General features: G+C 40.6%; 1 protein-coding gene across 4 annotated transcripts in view; it reads right to left on the bottom strand.

The window, feature by feature from the left end:
• Window positions 1-17,115, bottom strand: part of pde4d (phosphodiesterase 4D, cAMP-specific) — a 170,292-nt gene that overhangs the window by 87,725 nt on the left and 65,452 nt on the right. The window contains exon 1 of one of the 4 annotated variants that reach the window (XM_079366593.1): window positions 9,909-10,901. The exons of the other annotated variants lie outside the window; for them this stretch is intronic. Within the exon in view, the coding sequence (XP_079222719.1) occupies window positions 9,909-10,171 (263 nt within the window). The 5' untranslated portion in view covers window positions 10,172-10,901. Of the gene's footprint in view, window positions 1-9,908; window positions 10,902-17,115 lie in introns of those variants that run through there. 4 annotated transcript variants of the gene reach the window in all.

The following is a 17,115-nucleotide window of genomic DNA, read 5'->3' as shown; positions in this document are numbered from 1 at the left end:
CCTGTACTTGGTGGTATATTCATTATTTTTGGCCGCGTGTCGCATCCGATCATACGTCCAGTTAATCTGTGATTTCCACCTCGACGTCTTAGTCAGCATCCATCTCTCTGTTGTGTAAAATCAGTTCAATAAAAGTTGACATCAACTGCGTGCCAGTAATCTTATATCTTAAATCATGGAAGAAGTAAAGCACTCTTTGTACATAAAATATACATAAATGTATGAAACCTCAGACCAGATGAAAGCGACTCTACGTCAAGGGGCGACATGTTTCAGAAGGCTTTGACGGAGCCTTGCAGTCATTTTGTGAATCAAAAGATATGAACATATCAAAAGGGCTTTGATGAAGCCCTGCAGCTGTGGCCTCTTCAACTCACATTCATCCCGCTCATCATTTAATTAAATCTGGTCGCACGGTAACCGCAGCATACACTCCTCCATGCGTCTGGACCTGTTGGGTGCAAATGATTATCACATGCACAAAGCCATTATTTCACTTCAGCGAGGATGTGCTGAACTGAAAATGAGCCGAATGTCATATGGATTGAGGAAAATGACAAACCAGTTTAGACTTTGTGATGTAACTTTTTCAAAAGGTCATGAAGAAATCAGATCTGCCAGTGGAACTGGGGCGATGTTTGTGTCCCCACTGTTTTTTTTTCAACAGGGTTATAGAGTCTGACAAGTTATGGATGTGAGCGTGACTATTTCTGGCACCGCACTGGGTTTGATGATCACGATGTGAGGAAAAAATGAAAAGCAGAGGAGGGAGATGGAGCCGATATGCCGCAGAGATTCACAGAAATTTGGACCGACTCTGATGCACAAAATGGAAAACATCCTCTGAAAACACTTTTCCAAGTCAAAGTGCACAAAGGGCTGGTTTTGACTTTTTCTTCTTCTGTCAGACAGAACGTTTAGTTTTCACAGTGCATAAAACGATCTGGTAACGTGAAGTGGATATGTGTCAGCACATATGAACCTCAAAGAGAGCAACGTCTGCTGAAGTTAAATTTTGTGTTAGACATACCTGGCCAAAAGAGTCGATTCTTGATCGCCAATATGTTCCTGGATTAATCCAGCTAATGCAGTGTAGTGTTCTTTTATTCCACTATGGAGTACATATGAGTGTTATTCGACAGTTCTGCTAAAATATAAAACAAATGGTATCAAGTTTTTAATGTCTGATATCCTCTCAGTCCTGCACATGTAATGACGGTAAAACCAACAAAAGTGGAGGAGTGGAGACAGGAGGTGAAGGAGGGGGAGCTGAGGCATGATGGAGGTGTGTCTGACGAGAGCATTGTTTTGATCTGAAAATCTGCTCTGGAAGTCACAAAGTCAGCGAAGCGTATCGTATCTTACTGAATGACTCTGGGATGAAAATATTCTCCGTAAACCTTTGAGGGCAAGGCTTCACACTGGTTGGCTGAATCACTGTCATAAAGAACTTGAGTCCTTTTTTCAAAATGAAAGTGGATGTGGTGTACAGCAGGTGATGATTTAAAAGCTGAAACACGACAAAAACTATGTTTTTCTTTGTCAACTCTGAGCTTGTTTGCCGCTGCTTTCAAAACATGGCTTGATGACTGAAAACGTCACATGAATACAATTGTTCCCAAATACAGTGTGAGGGAGCTTATTCCACTCAGACCTCAGTGTTTCAAAAAAGAGCCCGGATGTCGTTCTTTATGGATTTATAGAAGCTGTTCAGCAGCTAAAGGTTCCTTTGTCGTCATCTTTTCTAGTCGAGGTAGAAACCCTGCCTTTTGATGGAGAAGTCTGCCTTTAATATTGAACACCCATTCTTAATAATTGATTGGTGTGTTGTGGTCGTTTGAGGTCACTCAACAACACAGAGAGCAGCATCAGGAGTTTACACGACACATTCAGAGGAATGACAGGCTCTCTTTCTTTTATATGCTCTACAAAAGATATTGTACATTTGGTTGAATATGAAGTGAACTTTGATTATATGAAAATTCAGTTTTAGTATCAGTCTCGATCATTATTATCCTCTTTCTCTCTTTTTCACAGTTTCCTCCTGTCACACAGTTATATAATCTTAGTTTTTATATTCATCTCAGCCAATACTGACTGGACCACAAGCTCAGAATACAAAGTCAAAGCTGAGTCATGTAACCATGGGTCCTGTCTAATTCTCTAATGTCTCTCTACCAGTATATGTTTCTGTGCAGGTATACAAATTATTTGTGTTGTATGCGTTCTACCCGTCTTTGCAAATGAAAAGCCTGCACTGTGTTGATGTGTCATGCAGCCCGCACTGTTAACACAGGAGCAGCAGCACTTCTCAAATGCTCATATGTATGCAAATCACAGGTGATTCATTCTCCCAGGTGGAGAGCAGTGTTTCGGATGAGAAAACCTGGAGAAGCCTGCTTGCTGCACAGCAGGATGACAGCTGCAATTCAAAGCCACCTCAAAGGAATGAAGGTAATTACTGCAGCATAGCTACACCCTAGAAACAAGAAATGTTAAGAAGGTACGGAGCACGGACTGGCAGACTGGGAATATAAAGGAACAACAGGCAAACGGTGCTCACTATAAATAGAAATGTCATCTATTCTAAAGCCACAGGCAGAGGTAGCATTAGAGTCCTATTCGCACATCAATGGATAAATCCCCTGAACATCAGAGGACGGAGAAACAGAAACATTGTGGCAGACAGTGCTGAAATTAACCATCTGTGTCTATCCATATTTCCTTTTTACTGATCAGGGAGGTTGACAGGCTCTTTGTCTTTTATTTGGCCCACTGGGGGCCGTTTGAGTTTCAGGGCTTAGCTTGAAGGGATTTGTTACTTCTGTACCTTAAACTGATGTGAACTGCTAAGGAAATGCAAACTGTCCACAGGGAACTATCTTTGTGTATGCACACCAGTGTTGTAGCGCGGGAGTCCAAGTGTGACTGGAGTCTTGATTTAAAGGCTCAGCTTAGAAACACTGAACATAATGAAATAAGTAAATAATGGGCAAAGTTTAAATCTATCTATCTATCTATCTATCTATTAGAGAGAGAGAGAGAGAGAGAGAGAGAGAGAGAGAGAGAGAGAGAGAGAGAGAGAGAGAGAGAGAGAGAGAGAGAGAGAGAGAGAGAGAGAGAGAGAGAGAGAGAGAGAGAGAGAGAGAGAGAGAGAGAGAGAGAGAGAGAGAGAGAGAGAGAGAGAGAGACTCTGATAGTCAAGACATCTACGAGCCACTTTCTCACAGTTTCACTGGAGTACTCTCCCCGAGCAGTCAGGGTCAAAGACATTATCCTTAAAATGTCTTCAAACATTATTCAACTCTAATGAGCATCAAGCCCAAGTCTCACTTTTAAACGTTCCATCACAGACGGGTTACCACGAGGGAGTCCTTCACCCAAATGAAAATCTGGATTTGTCACGTTTCAACACTTTGATGCTTTACTTGTGTGTTTTCTCTATATTTTCATTTGTGTTGCTTGTTTGAGCTACAGCGTTGGAGATGCTCTGACTCAGTCGCCTAATCATTAAACCGTGGCGCTTGTCAAAGTCATTCAAATGCTTATCCTTTCCTATTTACCCAACACATCACCTACAAGGACAAAATGTTCCCTTGCTGGCTAAAATGTCCCACACACCGACAGGTGCGATCGTAATGAGACGATCACTTTCATTCACTTCACCTGTCAGCGGTCATCATGTTCGGAATGATCGGTGTATATTCTACAACTTTGACACCATGTGATGAAAGCTTCCATCAACAGATGTGACAACATCAAGGCTTTGTGTGTCCAGAGGGTCTGCAGACTTACACCTCAAAGGCTCACTGTGAAACATGTCACATCATTTGTACAGAACACCACAGCAAAAAAAAAAGAAAAAAAAGAGAGGTGTGGTTTGTAAAGAAAACAATGTATTCTGGACGATGGCGTGGAGCGGTGACCTTCTTTGCCTGACATAAATGGAAGTCTTTAAAATGCACGTTTTGTCAGGCTCCATCTGTGCCCTACCATGAGTCATATGATAAATAATTGTGACACCTTGACCAACAATTATAGGAACTGAATCAGCTTCCTCAAAGAAGAAAAAAAGGACATTAGATAAAAAAGAAACATAAAAAGACAGATGACATCATGAAGTGAGAAGTAAAGAGAGTCTTGCTCTGCTTATATTAGCACCACTGTGTTTAGCTTAAGGTCACGTACTCCCACTCTCTCCCTGTCTCTTCTGCTCTCCCTCCTTCCCTCCAACCCATCCTGACTAGATCCATCCATCAATCACTCGTCCACCAATCCATCAGTCATTTGTCTTCATCTGTCCAACCCTTCAGCCAAAATAAAACCCTCAGTTGGACCACTTAGCTGAAGAAGCAGCAACATCAGCATCAGCAGTGGGAGCCACCTGTTCTCCCCTCCCTCAAACCCCCACTCTCCTGTTACATAAAGAGACACTTGCACTGTTGCAATGCAGCATCAGACGCTGTTGTGCAACAGCATTAAAAATACCTCAGGGTCAGCAGTGAGGGAAAGTTGAAAGCAGGATATAAACAGAGATATTGTGACTGAGAGGGTGCAAACACTGAGTCGTGAGTGTCAGTCTGTCTGTCACTGGGCCTGAAGGCAACCGATAATCAAACTTTGTAAGACGACAGTTCTGAAGCCAGTCTTCCCACACGTGCAGGAGAAGTTAATCAGTGATAGCATTCTTGGGGGGGGGGATCTGTCAACATGCTGTCATTATAAAGAGGACAAGTAATTAACCTCCGGTCACACTGTATCACCAGACTAAACATGTTAGCATGCTAAAGACAGGGCTGTGTGCTGATAACGAGTCAGAATGCGGTACTTTCACTGCATTTAAAATAAAAGCATGCATTTAATATGTGGGGATCTTTTTTTTTTGCAACTGCTTTAAATGTAATTTGTATCTTTCACATTCATCAACCCATTAATCTCCGACTAATGGCAACTTATGTTGGCGTTTATGTTCCTTAGTCGTCGTTAAAAAAGCACTCAAATCCTTTCATAGCCGAGCACAAAGTAAAACCGAGTCTCACGTCTATTGTCAACACACCCAGTTTTACAGATACTCCCTTTAAATCCATGTGGAGAGCCACTGTAATGCTTGGAGGTAGCACTGCAGCTTAGGTTGTAATATTCTGGCAACAATGAAAATGATCTACCAAAATCTACCTTAAATCCTCTCAGGCAAAAAATAAGCTCAGCTCAAATATTTACAGCTTTCCCAACTCTGCTTCACCGCCTTATCACGTTTGTCAACATTTGGGGCTTGTTTGGAGTGAAAAGTCTGCAGCAAAAAGAGTCCAAACTCTCTCTCATTCTATTAAATCCTGTTAAAGTACCAGTTTTTATGACTTTGCAAATAATTACCACCAATCACATTCCTTCAGAGATGAGATAGCAGTGTATTCTCTGAAGTATTCACAAAGTGATTGTAAAACAATTTGAGCATGCTATTTTTTTTTTTTTTTTTTTTTGACGGTCTTCTGTGCCCACAAGACGAGAATGAAGCGGCACATCAGGATAATGGCTCGATGGAGAAGGATTGTCTTGTTAATGAAGTGTGGAGAGGAGCAACAGAGGGTTGTGTGTGTCACCAGATTTACAGCGCCGCAGCCCTGTGCTTCCCTGCAGCTGTAAAACAATGAGGAGGTGATTGGAGTAGATTACACTGCAGTTGTCAACCTCCCGACTCCTTACAGCATTTTGATGATGTCTCTCTCTCCTGCAAAGAACTCATCTGCCTCCTGTGCCCTCGCTCACACGTGTGCACACCAACACAGACTATTCTGCCTCTAACCTCCCACACTCTCTTCATCTTCGTCTGATAGTCTGTCTGACTCCTGCTCACTCAAATGTCAGAACAATAACAACACATGAGCGTGACCACCAAGTGATAAAGTGGTTGTTTTGGTCACTTATTGTTATTGCACTTTCCAGTTTCAGTACGTGGATCCATTGTACATTTTAAAACTGCACATTGTCGCTTAGTTAAACGATTGATAGAATCATTAGGTACTGAAGCTTTTGAAAAACTCTCGTCTCTCAAACAGAAGGTCTGGGGTTCGATCCCCAGCTCCTGCAGCAACATGTCTGATGTGTCCTTGGGTAAGACACTTCACCCCGAATGGCTCCCACTGCTTCACCAGCAGCGTAGGAATGTTTACAAATGGGATTAGTTACTTCTGCTGGTCACTTTACACAGCAACATCTGCCATGATGGAGTGAATGTAAGTGAATGGATATAAATGGGGAGGTGTGACACGGGGAGAAAAAATGCTTAAGACTAGAATAGCACTAAATAAGCTCAAGTCTGTTCTCTGTTTACAAATCTTCGTTCTGTTCTTTAACCACAAGTGCCAAGGAAAATACAGAGAGAATCTAAATTGCACAAATATATTGGCAAATTTGTGCAATTAAGAAAGTTTGCAGGAGTTTGCTTGGAATTGTTGGTCATCAGAAACAAGAAATTACTAAATCCTGGGTGCCGAGGACTTGCATTTATTCATTGTGTTAAGGAAACGGGTATCGATATTTTGTGATTTTTTTCGGTATCATTTAAAAGTGTTAAACGTTCAGATTTACTGTACGTGTGATACGTGGGAGCAAACAAACTCCTTCTCACTATCTCATAAAAGAGATGTTTTCTGCTGCAGGCTCAGGTGAAGGCCAAACAGCATCAAACACCGACTGTGAGGAATGTGAGAGCGGAAACCAGAAAGTGTTTTATTCAAATTCTGAAGCCAAGGATAAACACCAGGATGAGTGTTAGCTGTGAGATTTGAAATACCCAAGACTGACATTTAAAACAGACATTTGAAGCCTGATGACTCATTTCGATTGCAGCTCAGGATTTTATCAAGAATCCCCTTGAAAAAAAAAAAAAAAAAAAAAAAGACACCTAACACAAGCATGGAAATCTCTTTAACGTATTCAAGATGGAGCCTCAACCTGCCAGTGCTGGAGATGAATATGGAACGTAGTTAAAGTAACATATTAATACTTGTGTTGTTGGTTTAAACATGTATATATATAACTTAATCCTTAAGATTCCACTTACTTTACAGGTTAAAAAAACGTATACATTATGATTTAATGTCATTAAGCAGCTTCTAATACAGTGCAATTATCCTTACTGATTCCATCTGGAACAATTAAGTAATAATTATACATTAATGCAATCATTAGTATCTCCTTTAATTGACTTTATTATTTAAAAAGGTCTTCTCTTGATTTTATTCATTCATGATGTTTTATTTGTATTATTTATTATCTCCTTTAGTCGACCATTACAGCTCCTCCTTTATTTAGTTTTATGGTAGTTATGTGTATTGTATATTTTACTGTCTGGATGTTTCTGTTCTTTAAAGCTTTGATGACATTGTTACCACAATGAGGCAACAGGAAAGAAAGCCTGCATTGGGCCAGTTCACTTTATTACTTCTTTGACTTTAAGTGCTGAGTAGGATTTGATGCTGATTCTTGTGTAGATAAGTAAGTGTAAGTTCAATCGTGGTATCAGGAGCTCTTGTTGTAGAGTACTTACGGTGATATTGCTGTTTTTATATCAGTTTACTTTTAGAGGGTTTTGCTTCTGACCGTCCCAAGGTCAGCGATAAATTTCAGGGCCAACCGAGGGATTTTCAATATCAGCGCCAAAGCTCTGGACGGCCCTCCCTGCACATGTTTGTCTTGAAATCTAACCTTAAAACACACGTTTATGCTTTTGGCTCAACTTAAGAGTTGACTTTCATTCCTTGTATCCCTTACTATTTGTCTTAACATGTTTTTTTATGTGCTACTGTTTTACATTGGTTTGTGCTGTATTGTGTTTTTTTTCTTTGCTTGTACAGCACTGATTGTTTTGTTCTTTATTTGTAAATTTGGATTTATTAGGTTAGTTCAGGTTTTTGTTTTTTTTACTGGATAACCAATTAGCGATTCTCGCTATTAATGGGCTTCTTCTTGTCAGTCAACTCAGGCAACTTCTCAACCTGACAAAGAGTGGCATAAATGTACAAATGGACGGGTAAATCTACTCAGACATACTTGGAAGGTGCTGAGAGACCCTTGAGACATCACTATGCTGAGGGAAAAAAAAAACTACCAGTAAATCTCATAGAGGGAGAATGTGTGAATCTTAGATTTGACGGTAATTAAAACCAGCAGTTGGGAGAAACATTTGATTCCCTGTAATTAAATGGATAACCATGAGACACCCCTCCATGTGCATACTAAATAACCTAACTGATCATGCCAGGCAGCATATCATTAAGTAATAGAGGCAAGCAGTTGGCTGTTTTAAAAGAAAATCATGGCTCCTCTTCCTTTCATTAATGACTGCCTCAACATGCCACCAGCACTTCTCTTTTTATCTTTGCTGTTTTCATCATCCTCACATATTTAACAAGTGTGACTTTATTGAAAATGAGGCTCACTGGCCACTCTGTCACTCTGATGGCAAGGATGAGTGTCAAAGCAGTAACAAGGAAAATCCATTTCCAGACCGAGTCTTTTCTGCTGCTTAATATGAAACTGTGAGAAGTAGCTTTCTGCTTAATGCGGCACCAGGGAGATGGTGGTGATGTGTAAAATTACATAATCTGTATTAACAAACCACACACATTCATACACAGTGCAATTTTGCACAGAGATAATTAATTCATAAAATGTAAATTATAGAGACACACATAAAACAGTGTGCAATAAAAATAGAACAAAGCTATTGGAGCAATGAGGTTTATCTCCTTGAGCTATTTGTGGCACCATTGATAAGAGCTACATAGACAGCAAAGGAAGCAGGGAGGGGAAAAAAGGAAAACAAAGGAGAGGAAAGTATGGCTAAGGAGCAAAACTGAAACTAATGAAAAATTGGGATGTATCACACAGTTGGAAATCAGGGAAAGAATAGTGAAGAAGAAGAAATCACGAGTGCATTTAAGTGTGGGAATTTGAGATATATTTTTTTTGAATACGCCATGAGATAGGAGAGAAGGGAGGTGCACCATGGGAAAGGTTGGGAGGAGACAAGAAATGGAGAGAAATCAAAAGTAAAAGAGAGAAGAGGGGAAAAAGACGGAGAGGTGTGTGAGACGCTAAAGATGGAGAACACTGGGTAGCGAAGGGGATGGTTTGAGGGGGGAGATAAATTGGTTAGAGGGGAGAAAAAAAAACCCCTGAGTGGGTAGGGACGCAAGAGATACAGGAGGGGGGGGGGGGGGGGCAATCGAATAGGTAATAGATAAAAGAGGGAGGGAAGGGACGAGGCGTGGGCGAGTGCAGTGAAGGCTGATAGACAGCCAGGAATAGAAGCCTAATTAATAGTCAAAAACTGCAGGCAGGCAAGTGTGGAGAGAAACCCTCAGCAGGAGGGAGGAAAACGCAGTGATGGATGGCTCTACCTATCGAACAAGACAGGCAGCTTTGGGCTATATCTCTATGCATATTGCACTAGTGTGTGTGACAGAGAAAGAGGTAAGATAGAGGGAGTGATAGGAGCAAGAATGGGTAACAGGCACACACAGGGGTGGGGGGTGGGGTGGGGGGGGGAGTATCGGGATTAAGCTGGCAGGAGAGGGAGAGAGAAACTCATTATTGCAGGTGAGAAGAGGGTCTCCTTGGAGATTTGACGTACATTACCAACGAGAGACGTTTGCTCGCTAACCTGCCAACCATTTCTCAACAAGACAAGCGCCTTTGAGTTCAACCGCAAACAAAGTTTAATTACTCAGATGGCAAATCAAACACCGCCACCCCTTGTGCACAATGTTAAACAAACACAGTCCCAGCCTTGAAAGTTTGCTGCAGGTGTGCTAACATGCTGTCCGACAAAAGACAAACGCACTTCATGAGCCTATGCACCAGCTATCAATTCCCCAGCCTCGACCTTTACATGCGAGTCTCACCATGTGTGCGCGACGGTGAAGCGCCTCTGTTTGTGGATGTTGTTATTGAGCAGCATGCGACGGAGCAGTCGCGGTGAGTTGCGGGGGGAAAGGCGGGGGGAGATGGAGGAGGGCGAGCGCCGGTGTCCTCTCGGCCTCTCTGGCTGCAGCAGGTTCTCTCGCAGGATCTTAACCAAGTCTTCATTCAGGCCTGAGTGTTTGGGCATAGGGGGCACTGCCAGGGTGTCTTGGTGGGTCACCCCCATACTCGCCTGCTGGGCCATGCCGGCCCCCGGCTCCTGTACCACCAGCACCAGCACTACCCGATTAAACAAACAGTAAAACTGCCAGGATATATCAGGAATAAAATGATGAGCACAAGCGAAACGGAAGTGTCTTCTCTGTCAGAGTCCAATGCTTTCCTCAAAATGTAGGAATCTGTTCATAAAAAAAAAAAAAAAAAAAAAGTCACGCATCCACAAATTCCCCAGATGATACACTGAAAATCTCTGCACTTAATTCCTCACACAAGCAGCTCCGGCTGTACAAAAAGGAGGGGAGAAAAGGAGAAGAAAAATCCCTTTCTCCTTTCTCGTCTTTTAAGGAGCGAGCAGATGAACAGAAGCACTGAAGGCTGCTGCCTTTGTCTGCTCTGCAACACTGGGTGTCTGCTGTGAAAGTGCAAGAGAGACGATGAGGGGAGGATGGAAGGAGAGAGAGAGAGAGCGAGAGAGAGAGAGAGAGAGAGAGAGAGGGAGGCAGGGAGGGCGGGATGCAGAAGAAAAAAAGAAGAAGAGGGAATTCCATCTATTCCAGTCCTTTCCCTCCTTGGCCTGCAGACGAACTCTGCACAGTCCAGTTAGACGAAGCCAGGAGAGAGTTTAACAAAACTAGTGGAGTTTATTTGATCCCAGAACAGCTCAGCTCTCTCTCCTGTCTCTCTCTTTTTGGATCTCCAGGAAAAAAGCCACCAATCCAGTAGGATTCAGTCCAGTGAGGCTTCGCTGATTTGAGTTCCATCCAGTCAAAGCAATTTATCCCCTCCTTCCTCCCTCTCCCTGTGCAGAGAGACTGACTGCTGACTGCAGCTGATTTATAAGCTACTGATCCTTTGGAGCTGAGTGGAGCGTGAGGGTGTGTGTGCGTGTGTGTGTGTGTGTGTGTGTGTGTGTACTGTGTAAACAAGAGAGAGGAGACAAAACCATGGAGGCATGAAGGGAGAAACAGGGTAAGCTGAAGTAAGAAATATAAAATTGTTGTCTGCATGCACCAAGAGAGTCAAGGCACAGCAGAGCAGTCTAAAAGCATTCTTTACTTATTAAGTAACCCTCAGTCCACACTCAGCTTAAGAGGAGATCCCTCGGAGAAGCAGATGATGCAGTGTGTCTACATTTGTTTGTTTGTGCGCATGTGCACAGATCGTGCATTTACATTGTTTTTTTTGTTTTTTTTACGTGTGCAAGAAAAACTAAAGGCCTTTTAAGCAACCATCATCATTTTGCCTCAAGCTCCTGCCACTCCCTTTTTCTGTATCAGTTTTTCAAGACATGTCTACATGCCAGTGCTGCTGAGTCTCACATGTTGTGATCGAGCCCGATGTTTCCTCTAGGTTGGAGATGTAGCAGCGGTGGTGAAGTGAAGTGGAGCAATGTTTGAGTTTCAAGATACATGAAGGGGAAATGCTGATCTTCATCCAAGCAAAGAGCAGCTTGACAATTGGAGTTTATCTCCAACTGTCCGTGTCACCGGACAGATTTAAGATGTACTGTTCTTACTCCCAAGTGTTAACTATTCCACTGTTATATTAGCACTGTATCTGTGAATGCCTCAAAGCAAACACACTCCATTCTTCTTCATAGGACGGCAGAACAACAACCCTCAAATGTTAAAAACGCTTACTCAAAAGAATATTGATCAGTTCATGGTCCACATGTTAAAACAGGCTGAATTAATATTTCTAAAAATGAAAAACTGTTTGTCTTTTTACTGGCAGTTACTCACAGTAACCGATTAAGCTCCAGCTCAATGTACAGTAAGCTGCTCCGAACGAAGGCTTTCCAAATGTGCAGAAACAAAAAAAATGTGAAAATGCAGATCAAAACATGATCAGGGGATTTCTCTCTGGCTAAAGTTCAGATTCCTGAGAATTAGGGGAGCAAGACAAACAGTCAGGCTAATATCATTGGCACAGTGGTGTAGTGACCTAAATGCCCACGTCAGCGTTGCATCATTCTTGCCATAACAATGAAAACATTTAGTTTAGTTGAATTCCACAACATAAATGGAGATTATATTGACAGACATTCCTTTTTATCTATGATTCAAACAATTAGATATTTTCCCCCGGCCAGCTTGCAATTTTCTATTCTTACTAATTATACATTTGCACTGTGGATGAAATGTAATTTATGGTCCCTGTTTACTGATGCAAGAAAACATTCAGACAGGTGTTCCTGCAAAACAACACGAAAGGTTTTACATGTTTTGTGTTGATTGTTGGTGCAGAGTTTTGTGTATCCTGTTTATACAAAGACTGAAGCCTTGAACCAAAACTAACCATACCTTAATACTCATGATATAGTACATTCAGTTCTGTGCAAAGACAGCTTTAAAAACCAAAGTAAAATACAAAGATAAAAGACTGTGTATCATTTTCTTCTGGAGTCAAAGAACTACCCATCCCACAATCCACTGCGAATGATGCCTTCTTAAATGTAACCTTTGTAGTGTTGAACAATCTTGTAGTTTGTGTTGTTGAATATATAAACGACATCACTGCGGACTAGCAAAGTTATTAAAATGAGGTTGTAATAAGAACTACTCCAATGTGCGCACATGCAGTACCTTTGTTTTGCACACAGGTAGGCTCGAGGTTAGTCTACCGTGGATGGTTATGACATCAGGTGTTTTCAGCAGAAGGAGCATTTTTATTGATTCTGCACCGCAGGAACTACGAAGTATTTTAGTTCCTAGAACCCCGTTTTAGAGGAACCTTTTTGGCTCCTGCTTCAGAGTAGGTACCATGGTGGTGCGAATGCAGAAAAGGTCCCCATAGTGTGTAGTTAAAGTTCCCAAAACTATTGGCTTAAATTAACCTTGTACGGCTCATAATCAAAATCTACTATGGAGAAAATGAATGGGAGTTTTACTTCTTGAACCACACTGTCGAGCCCAACTCTGTGTGATCATAAACCTTGAATGGTTTCATGTGAATAAGTGAAATTCACTCTTCTGCAAGTTTCATATAAACGTTCACAAAACAGGAGTCTACAACACTTATTTACTTTTTGCCAGTAAGTTTGCCATTAGAGTTTACATGAACGTTAAATGAATTTCAAAAAAAGCAAAACAGAGGTGAAAATAACTTTATAGTTATAAGTCAGCCAATAAGTCAGCACACAGACGTCGAGCCCTGAGCATTGCTGGCCTCTAGTTCTCTAGGCTTTGTTTCCATCAAAAGATGTTATGCTAGCTTTTGACGCTGGAACAATTACGGTACTGTTTAATTGTTTTCCTTTAATTAGAAAAAATAAAAATGTTTCTGAAGCCATTAACGTTTGAGGCTTTTGACCTTAACATGCAACATCATCACTTAACAGAAACCAAATGACATAAATGTATTTTTTAAAGCAAATATATGTTGCTGTTTTTTTTGTTTCTTTTGCATCAATGACGTATTCCATTGCCGTCATTCTTTTAGTCTGTCCTCTCTACTTCTTTGTTTCCTGTCATCTGCTACCTGTCTCGTTTCCTTCTTTCATTGTAAAACGTTTTTCTTAGCCCCTCCCCGTAGCCGTGCATGACGTCTATGTGCATTTCCCTTGGTAACCAGGGGCAACATGGATGGAGAGAGACAAGTGGGTTTGTCAAGAACTAAAGGCTGACAGAACAAAAGCAAGAAAAGAGGAGCCAATCTGCAGGGCAAAACTGCAGACACTCAAACAGACCCCCATTACACAAACAGCACGACGTACACACAGCGGCGTACAAAAAAAAAAAGGCATGCATTATGAACACATAGGAAAGAATGATGTGTCCCCATAGACACAGGAACTGAGTGCAATCTTTAGAAATACTTTTAAAGTAGAAAATATTTTAAGATCATTGCCATAACGGAAGGTAAAGTCATATTTTCATCTTAAACAATCTGACGTTTATAGCTAGAGCTGGCTATTATTCAATTCAAAAAACTCAAATGAAAAAAAAAATATATTATTCACAACCTCACAATTCAATTCAATTTCAATTATTTGGATCGCGATTCAACATCGATTTGATTCAATATAACTGATCAACATGCCCATATTGAAATAATAATACACATAGATAAAAGAAATACCCAGAAAACTAATCACAGTACCTTCTGATATATGATAAATAGTGTGTGCATTTTTGGTACTGGCTTGGAACAATCTGACTCAAAACTAGATAGATAGATACTTTATTGATCCTGAGGGAAATTCAAGTACTGTATTTTAAACTGTATTTTAGCATTGGATTATTCTTTAATAAACAAAAAGATTAAAGTATAGTACGCTGAATTACAGCGGCATCCAAAGTGTCGCTGGAGTGAGGCGTCGTTACAACAGAAATAATCAATCTCAGCAGTTCTAACTGCACTGCATTGATGAATCAATGTTTATAAGCAGCTCTTTATCCCTGAAATAAAATCTAAATGTGGGGAGGAGTCTGAAGCTTTCACCACTGTCTTTGTAACCAGCACCTGACACATGCTGGTGTGACTGTGAAATAAACACACTGACAGAAGACAACAGCTTAAAACATGAACAAACACATCTCTGAGGGTTTCAACTGAAAGGGCACAATGAAGGCTACCAAAATAAAGCTTTGTGTGTAGGTGTTGGAAATATAGTCTCAAACATTGTGTGCTCTATGTTCCAACTCAAAGGATACATAACAGATGTATGATTCATACCTGACAGGTAGGCAATAAGATAATAGAGAAGATACTGTAGCTACAACATGAAAACAGGAAAATAGAGTATCAGAGCTTTTAGTTTTTGAGTTCGATCATCTGTTTTTCTCGTTTCTTTCACATCTCTTTTCTTTGATAAACAAAAACCCTGAGGGCCTTTATTAAAGGGGTGCACTTCAAATACCTCAAATGTGTGCAAATCAAAGCTTTTCACTGAAAGCAAAGTGTTGTTTAATCCTGACAGACTGGTTGTGTTTCTAAAGCATGGGCTCCAGTCTGCGTCTAACAGGTTTCTCTGCGCTATAGCTGACCATCAAATCAGCATTATTTCTATGCGTCGACGTTTTCCACACACACTTACTTTTTGTGTTACCGCGTGTTTTAAAGCTATACCATCTCCAGTATGATCCACAGTATGAACAAACTGATCTTCAGTATTATGTTTCACTTTGAGCATGTCGTAAAGATGTCAAAGTTATGTTTATGCCTCTTTCAAACAATAATAAATACAGTGACAATATTTTCACATCAAAACATTGCAAATGTATTTGAATAACTAACATAGAGTGCAGGACCTTGTTTTTCAATTTTTGGGACTTTAAAAAAATTAGAAAATACTCGAGTATACAGAATATTGTGTAAAGAAACAGGTTTTGATATTTTTCTATTTTTCTTATTTCCAAGTTTAAAATCTTGTATTTTTACAAGTCTAACATCTAAGGACATCTAAGATGACAAAGAAATATTGCCTTCTGTTGCTATAGTTACCACTCACCATTCATATGCTATTAGTCGGCTGTATCGATGTAAGGGAAACGTGTTTGTCTATAATGAATATATTATTATATTATGAGAGGAAGGGGCAACAAGCTAAAAGCTCACAAGAGCAGCAACAATACTGAACGAAACTAAAACGATGTTTCCTCTACAGTTCAATGTAAACCCAGATATTTACAAGCAGTTAAAGGCTGAATGAGTCTAAAAGCTCAGTACAGCTCTGCCTCCCTCATGTGGACATCTTCCACCACTGAGAGATAGTGGCAGGTCGAGCGCAGAAATACTACTGCTGCTGCTGGATTTGTGTTGTTTATAATCTTTCTTATCTACCTTTTTTGTCTTTTATTTATTAAATGTCTTTATGTTATTGTATACTTTATTAATCACTGATGTGGGAAATTCAGGTTTGCACTCAGTTATTAAGAGACTCCTTCATATTGAGTGTCAGAGTCAGGGGACTGCACACGGTGGTCTAGTGCCTTAAATGTTAAAGGTCACATTTGCAGTGCTCGGGATATGAGCTGGCATCTCTCCAGCAACTAGACCATTTACCAGGATGTCAACCAGAGACCCTCCGATTCCCAACCCAAGTCCCTACCGACTGACCCCACCAAGGGGGGCTCTGGTTTTGGCACCCAGCATAATGCAAGCTTTCACACAGTGACTAACAGTGCTCCTCATTCTAAATAAACATCAAATGAAGAGGACAACAGGAACATATTCAATGATTAGCTGACCAAACATTACAAAGAGAAAGAATAGTGCTGATCTAACTCGTCACTCACAGCTGCTTCTCAACAACAAGCTAACTGGGCTTTCTATGGAGGGAATTAAACAGCAGTAAGAGGATTGCACAGATTTATCCAAGTTTATTTTCCTGTTTCGTTAAAAAGAACTCCACCACCATCAACCTGTCAAAAAACTCGTAAATCAAACAGAGACACAAAAACACCATCACATCAATCCATTTATACTCTGCAGTGGCTCTTGTGAACTATGAGTAAAACATGATTTATCCTGAATTTCCCCCAGAGGATGGACTATCTATTTATGTAGCTCGAAACTGACAGTAGTGCCTGGTTGTGTAGAACAAACGTTCTCACCTGGTCGAGCCTCAGGACCCACCACCAACTGCTTCATGTGAAATCCTGACAAAATTTTTTGATGTTTTTCAACCAATTAGATTTATTTGATTTAAAGATAGTATAAAAACATGACTGAATAGAAGTACAGAATAAAACAAGCATGTTGGGAAGGCTCCATATGAACTTTTTGATGGAACACTTTTTTTTTTTTACATTCGCGGCCCACTTTTGGGTCCCGACCCACCAGTTGAGTACCACTGGTGTTGAACACACTTTATGAACTGTAGCTATCATACACTCAAAATGCTGACACTTTGTTTATTTCCATGACGCGTCTATATCTTTGTTGACTAAGATGAGTGAATGCCTTCGTTATTCAAGTTTAAAGTTTCAGTCTATTTATATATATATAAAAAAAACAGATCTGTAA

Source organism: Symphodus melops (genome assembly GCF_947650265.1).
Source record: "Symphodus melops genome assembly, chromosome: 1".
Lineage (NCBI taxonomy): Eukaryota > Metazoa > Chordata > Actinopteri > Labriformes > Labridae > Symphodus > Symphodus melops.
The sequence above is the reverse complement of the archived record's forward strand: the minus strand, read 5'-3'. Positions and strand labels throughout refer to the sequence as shown.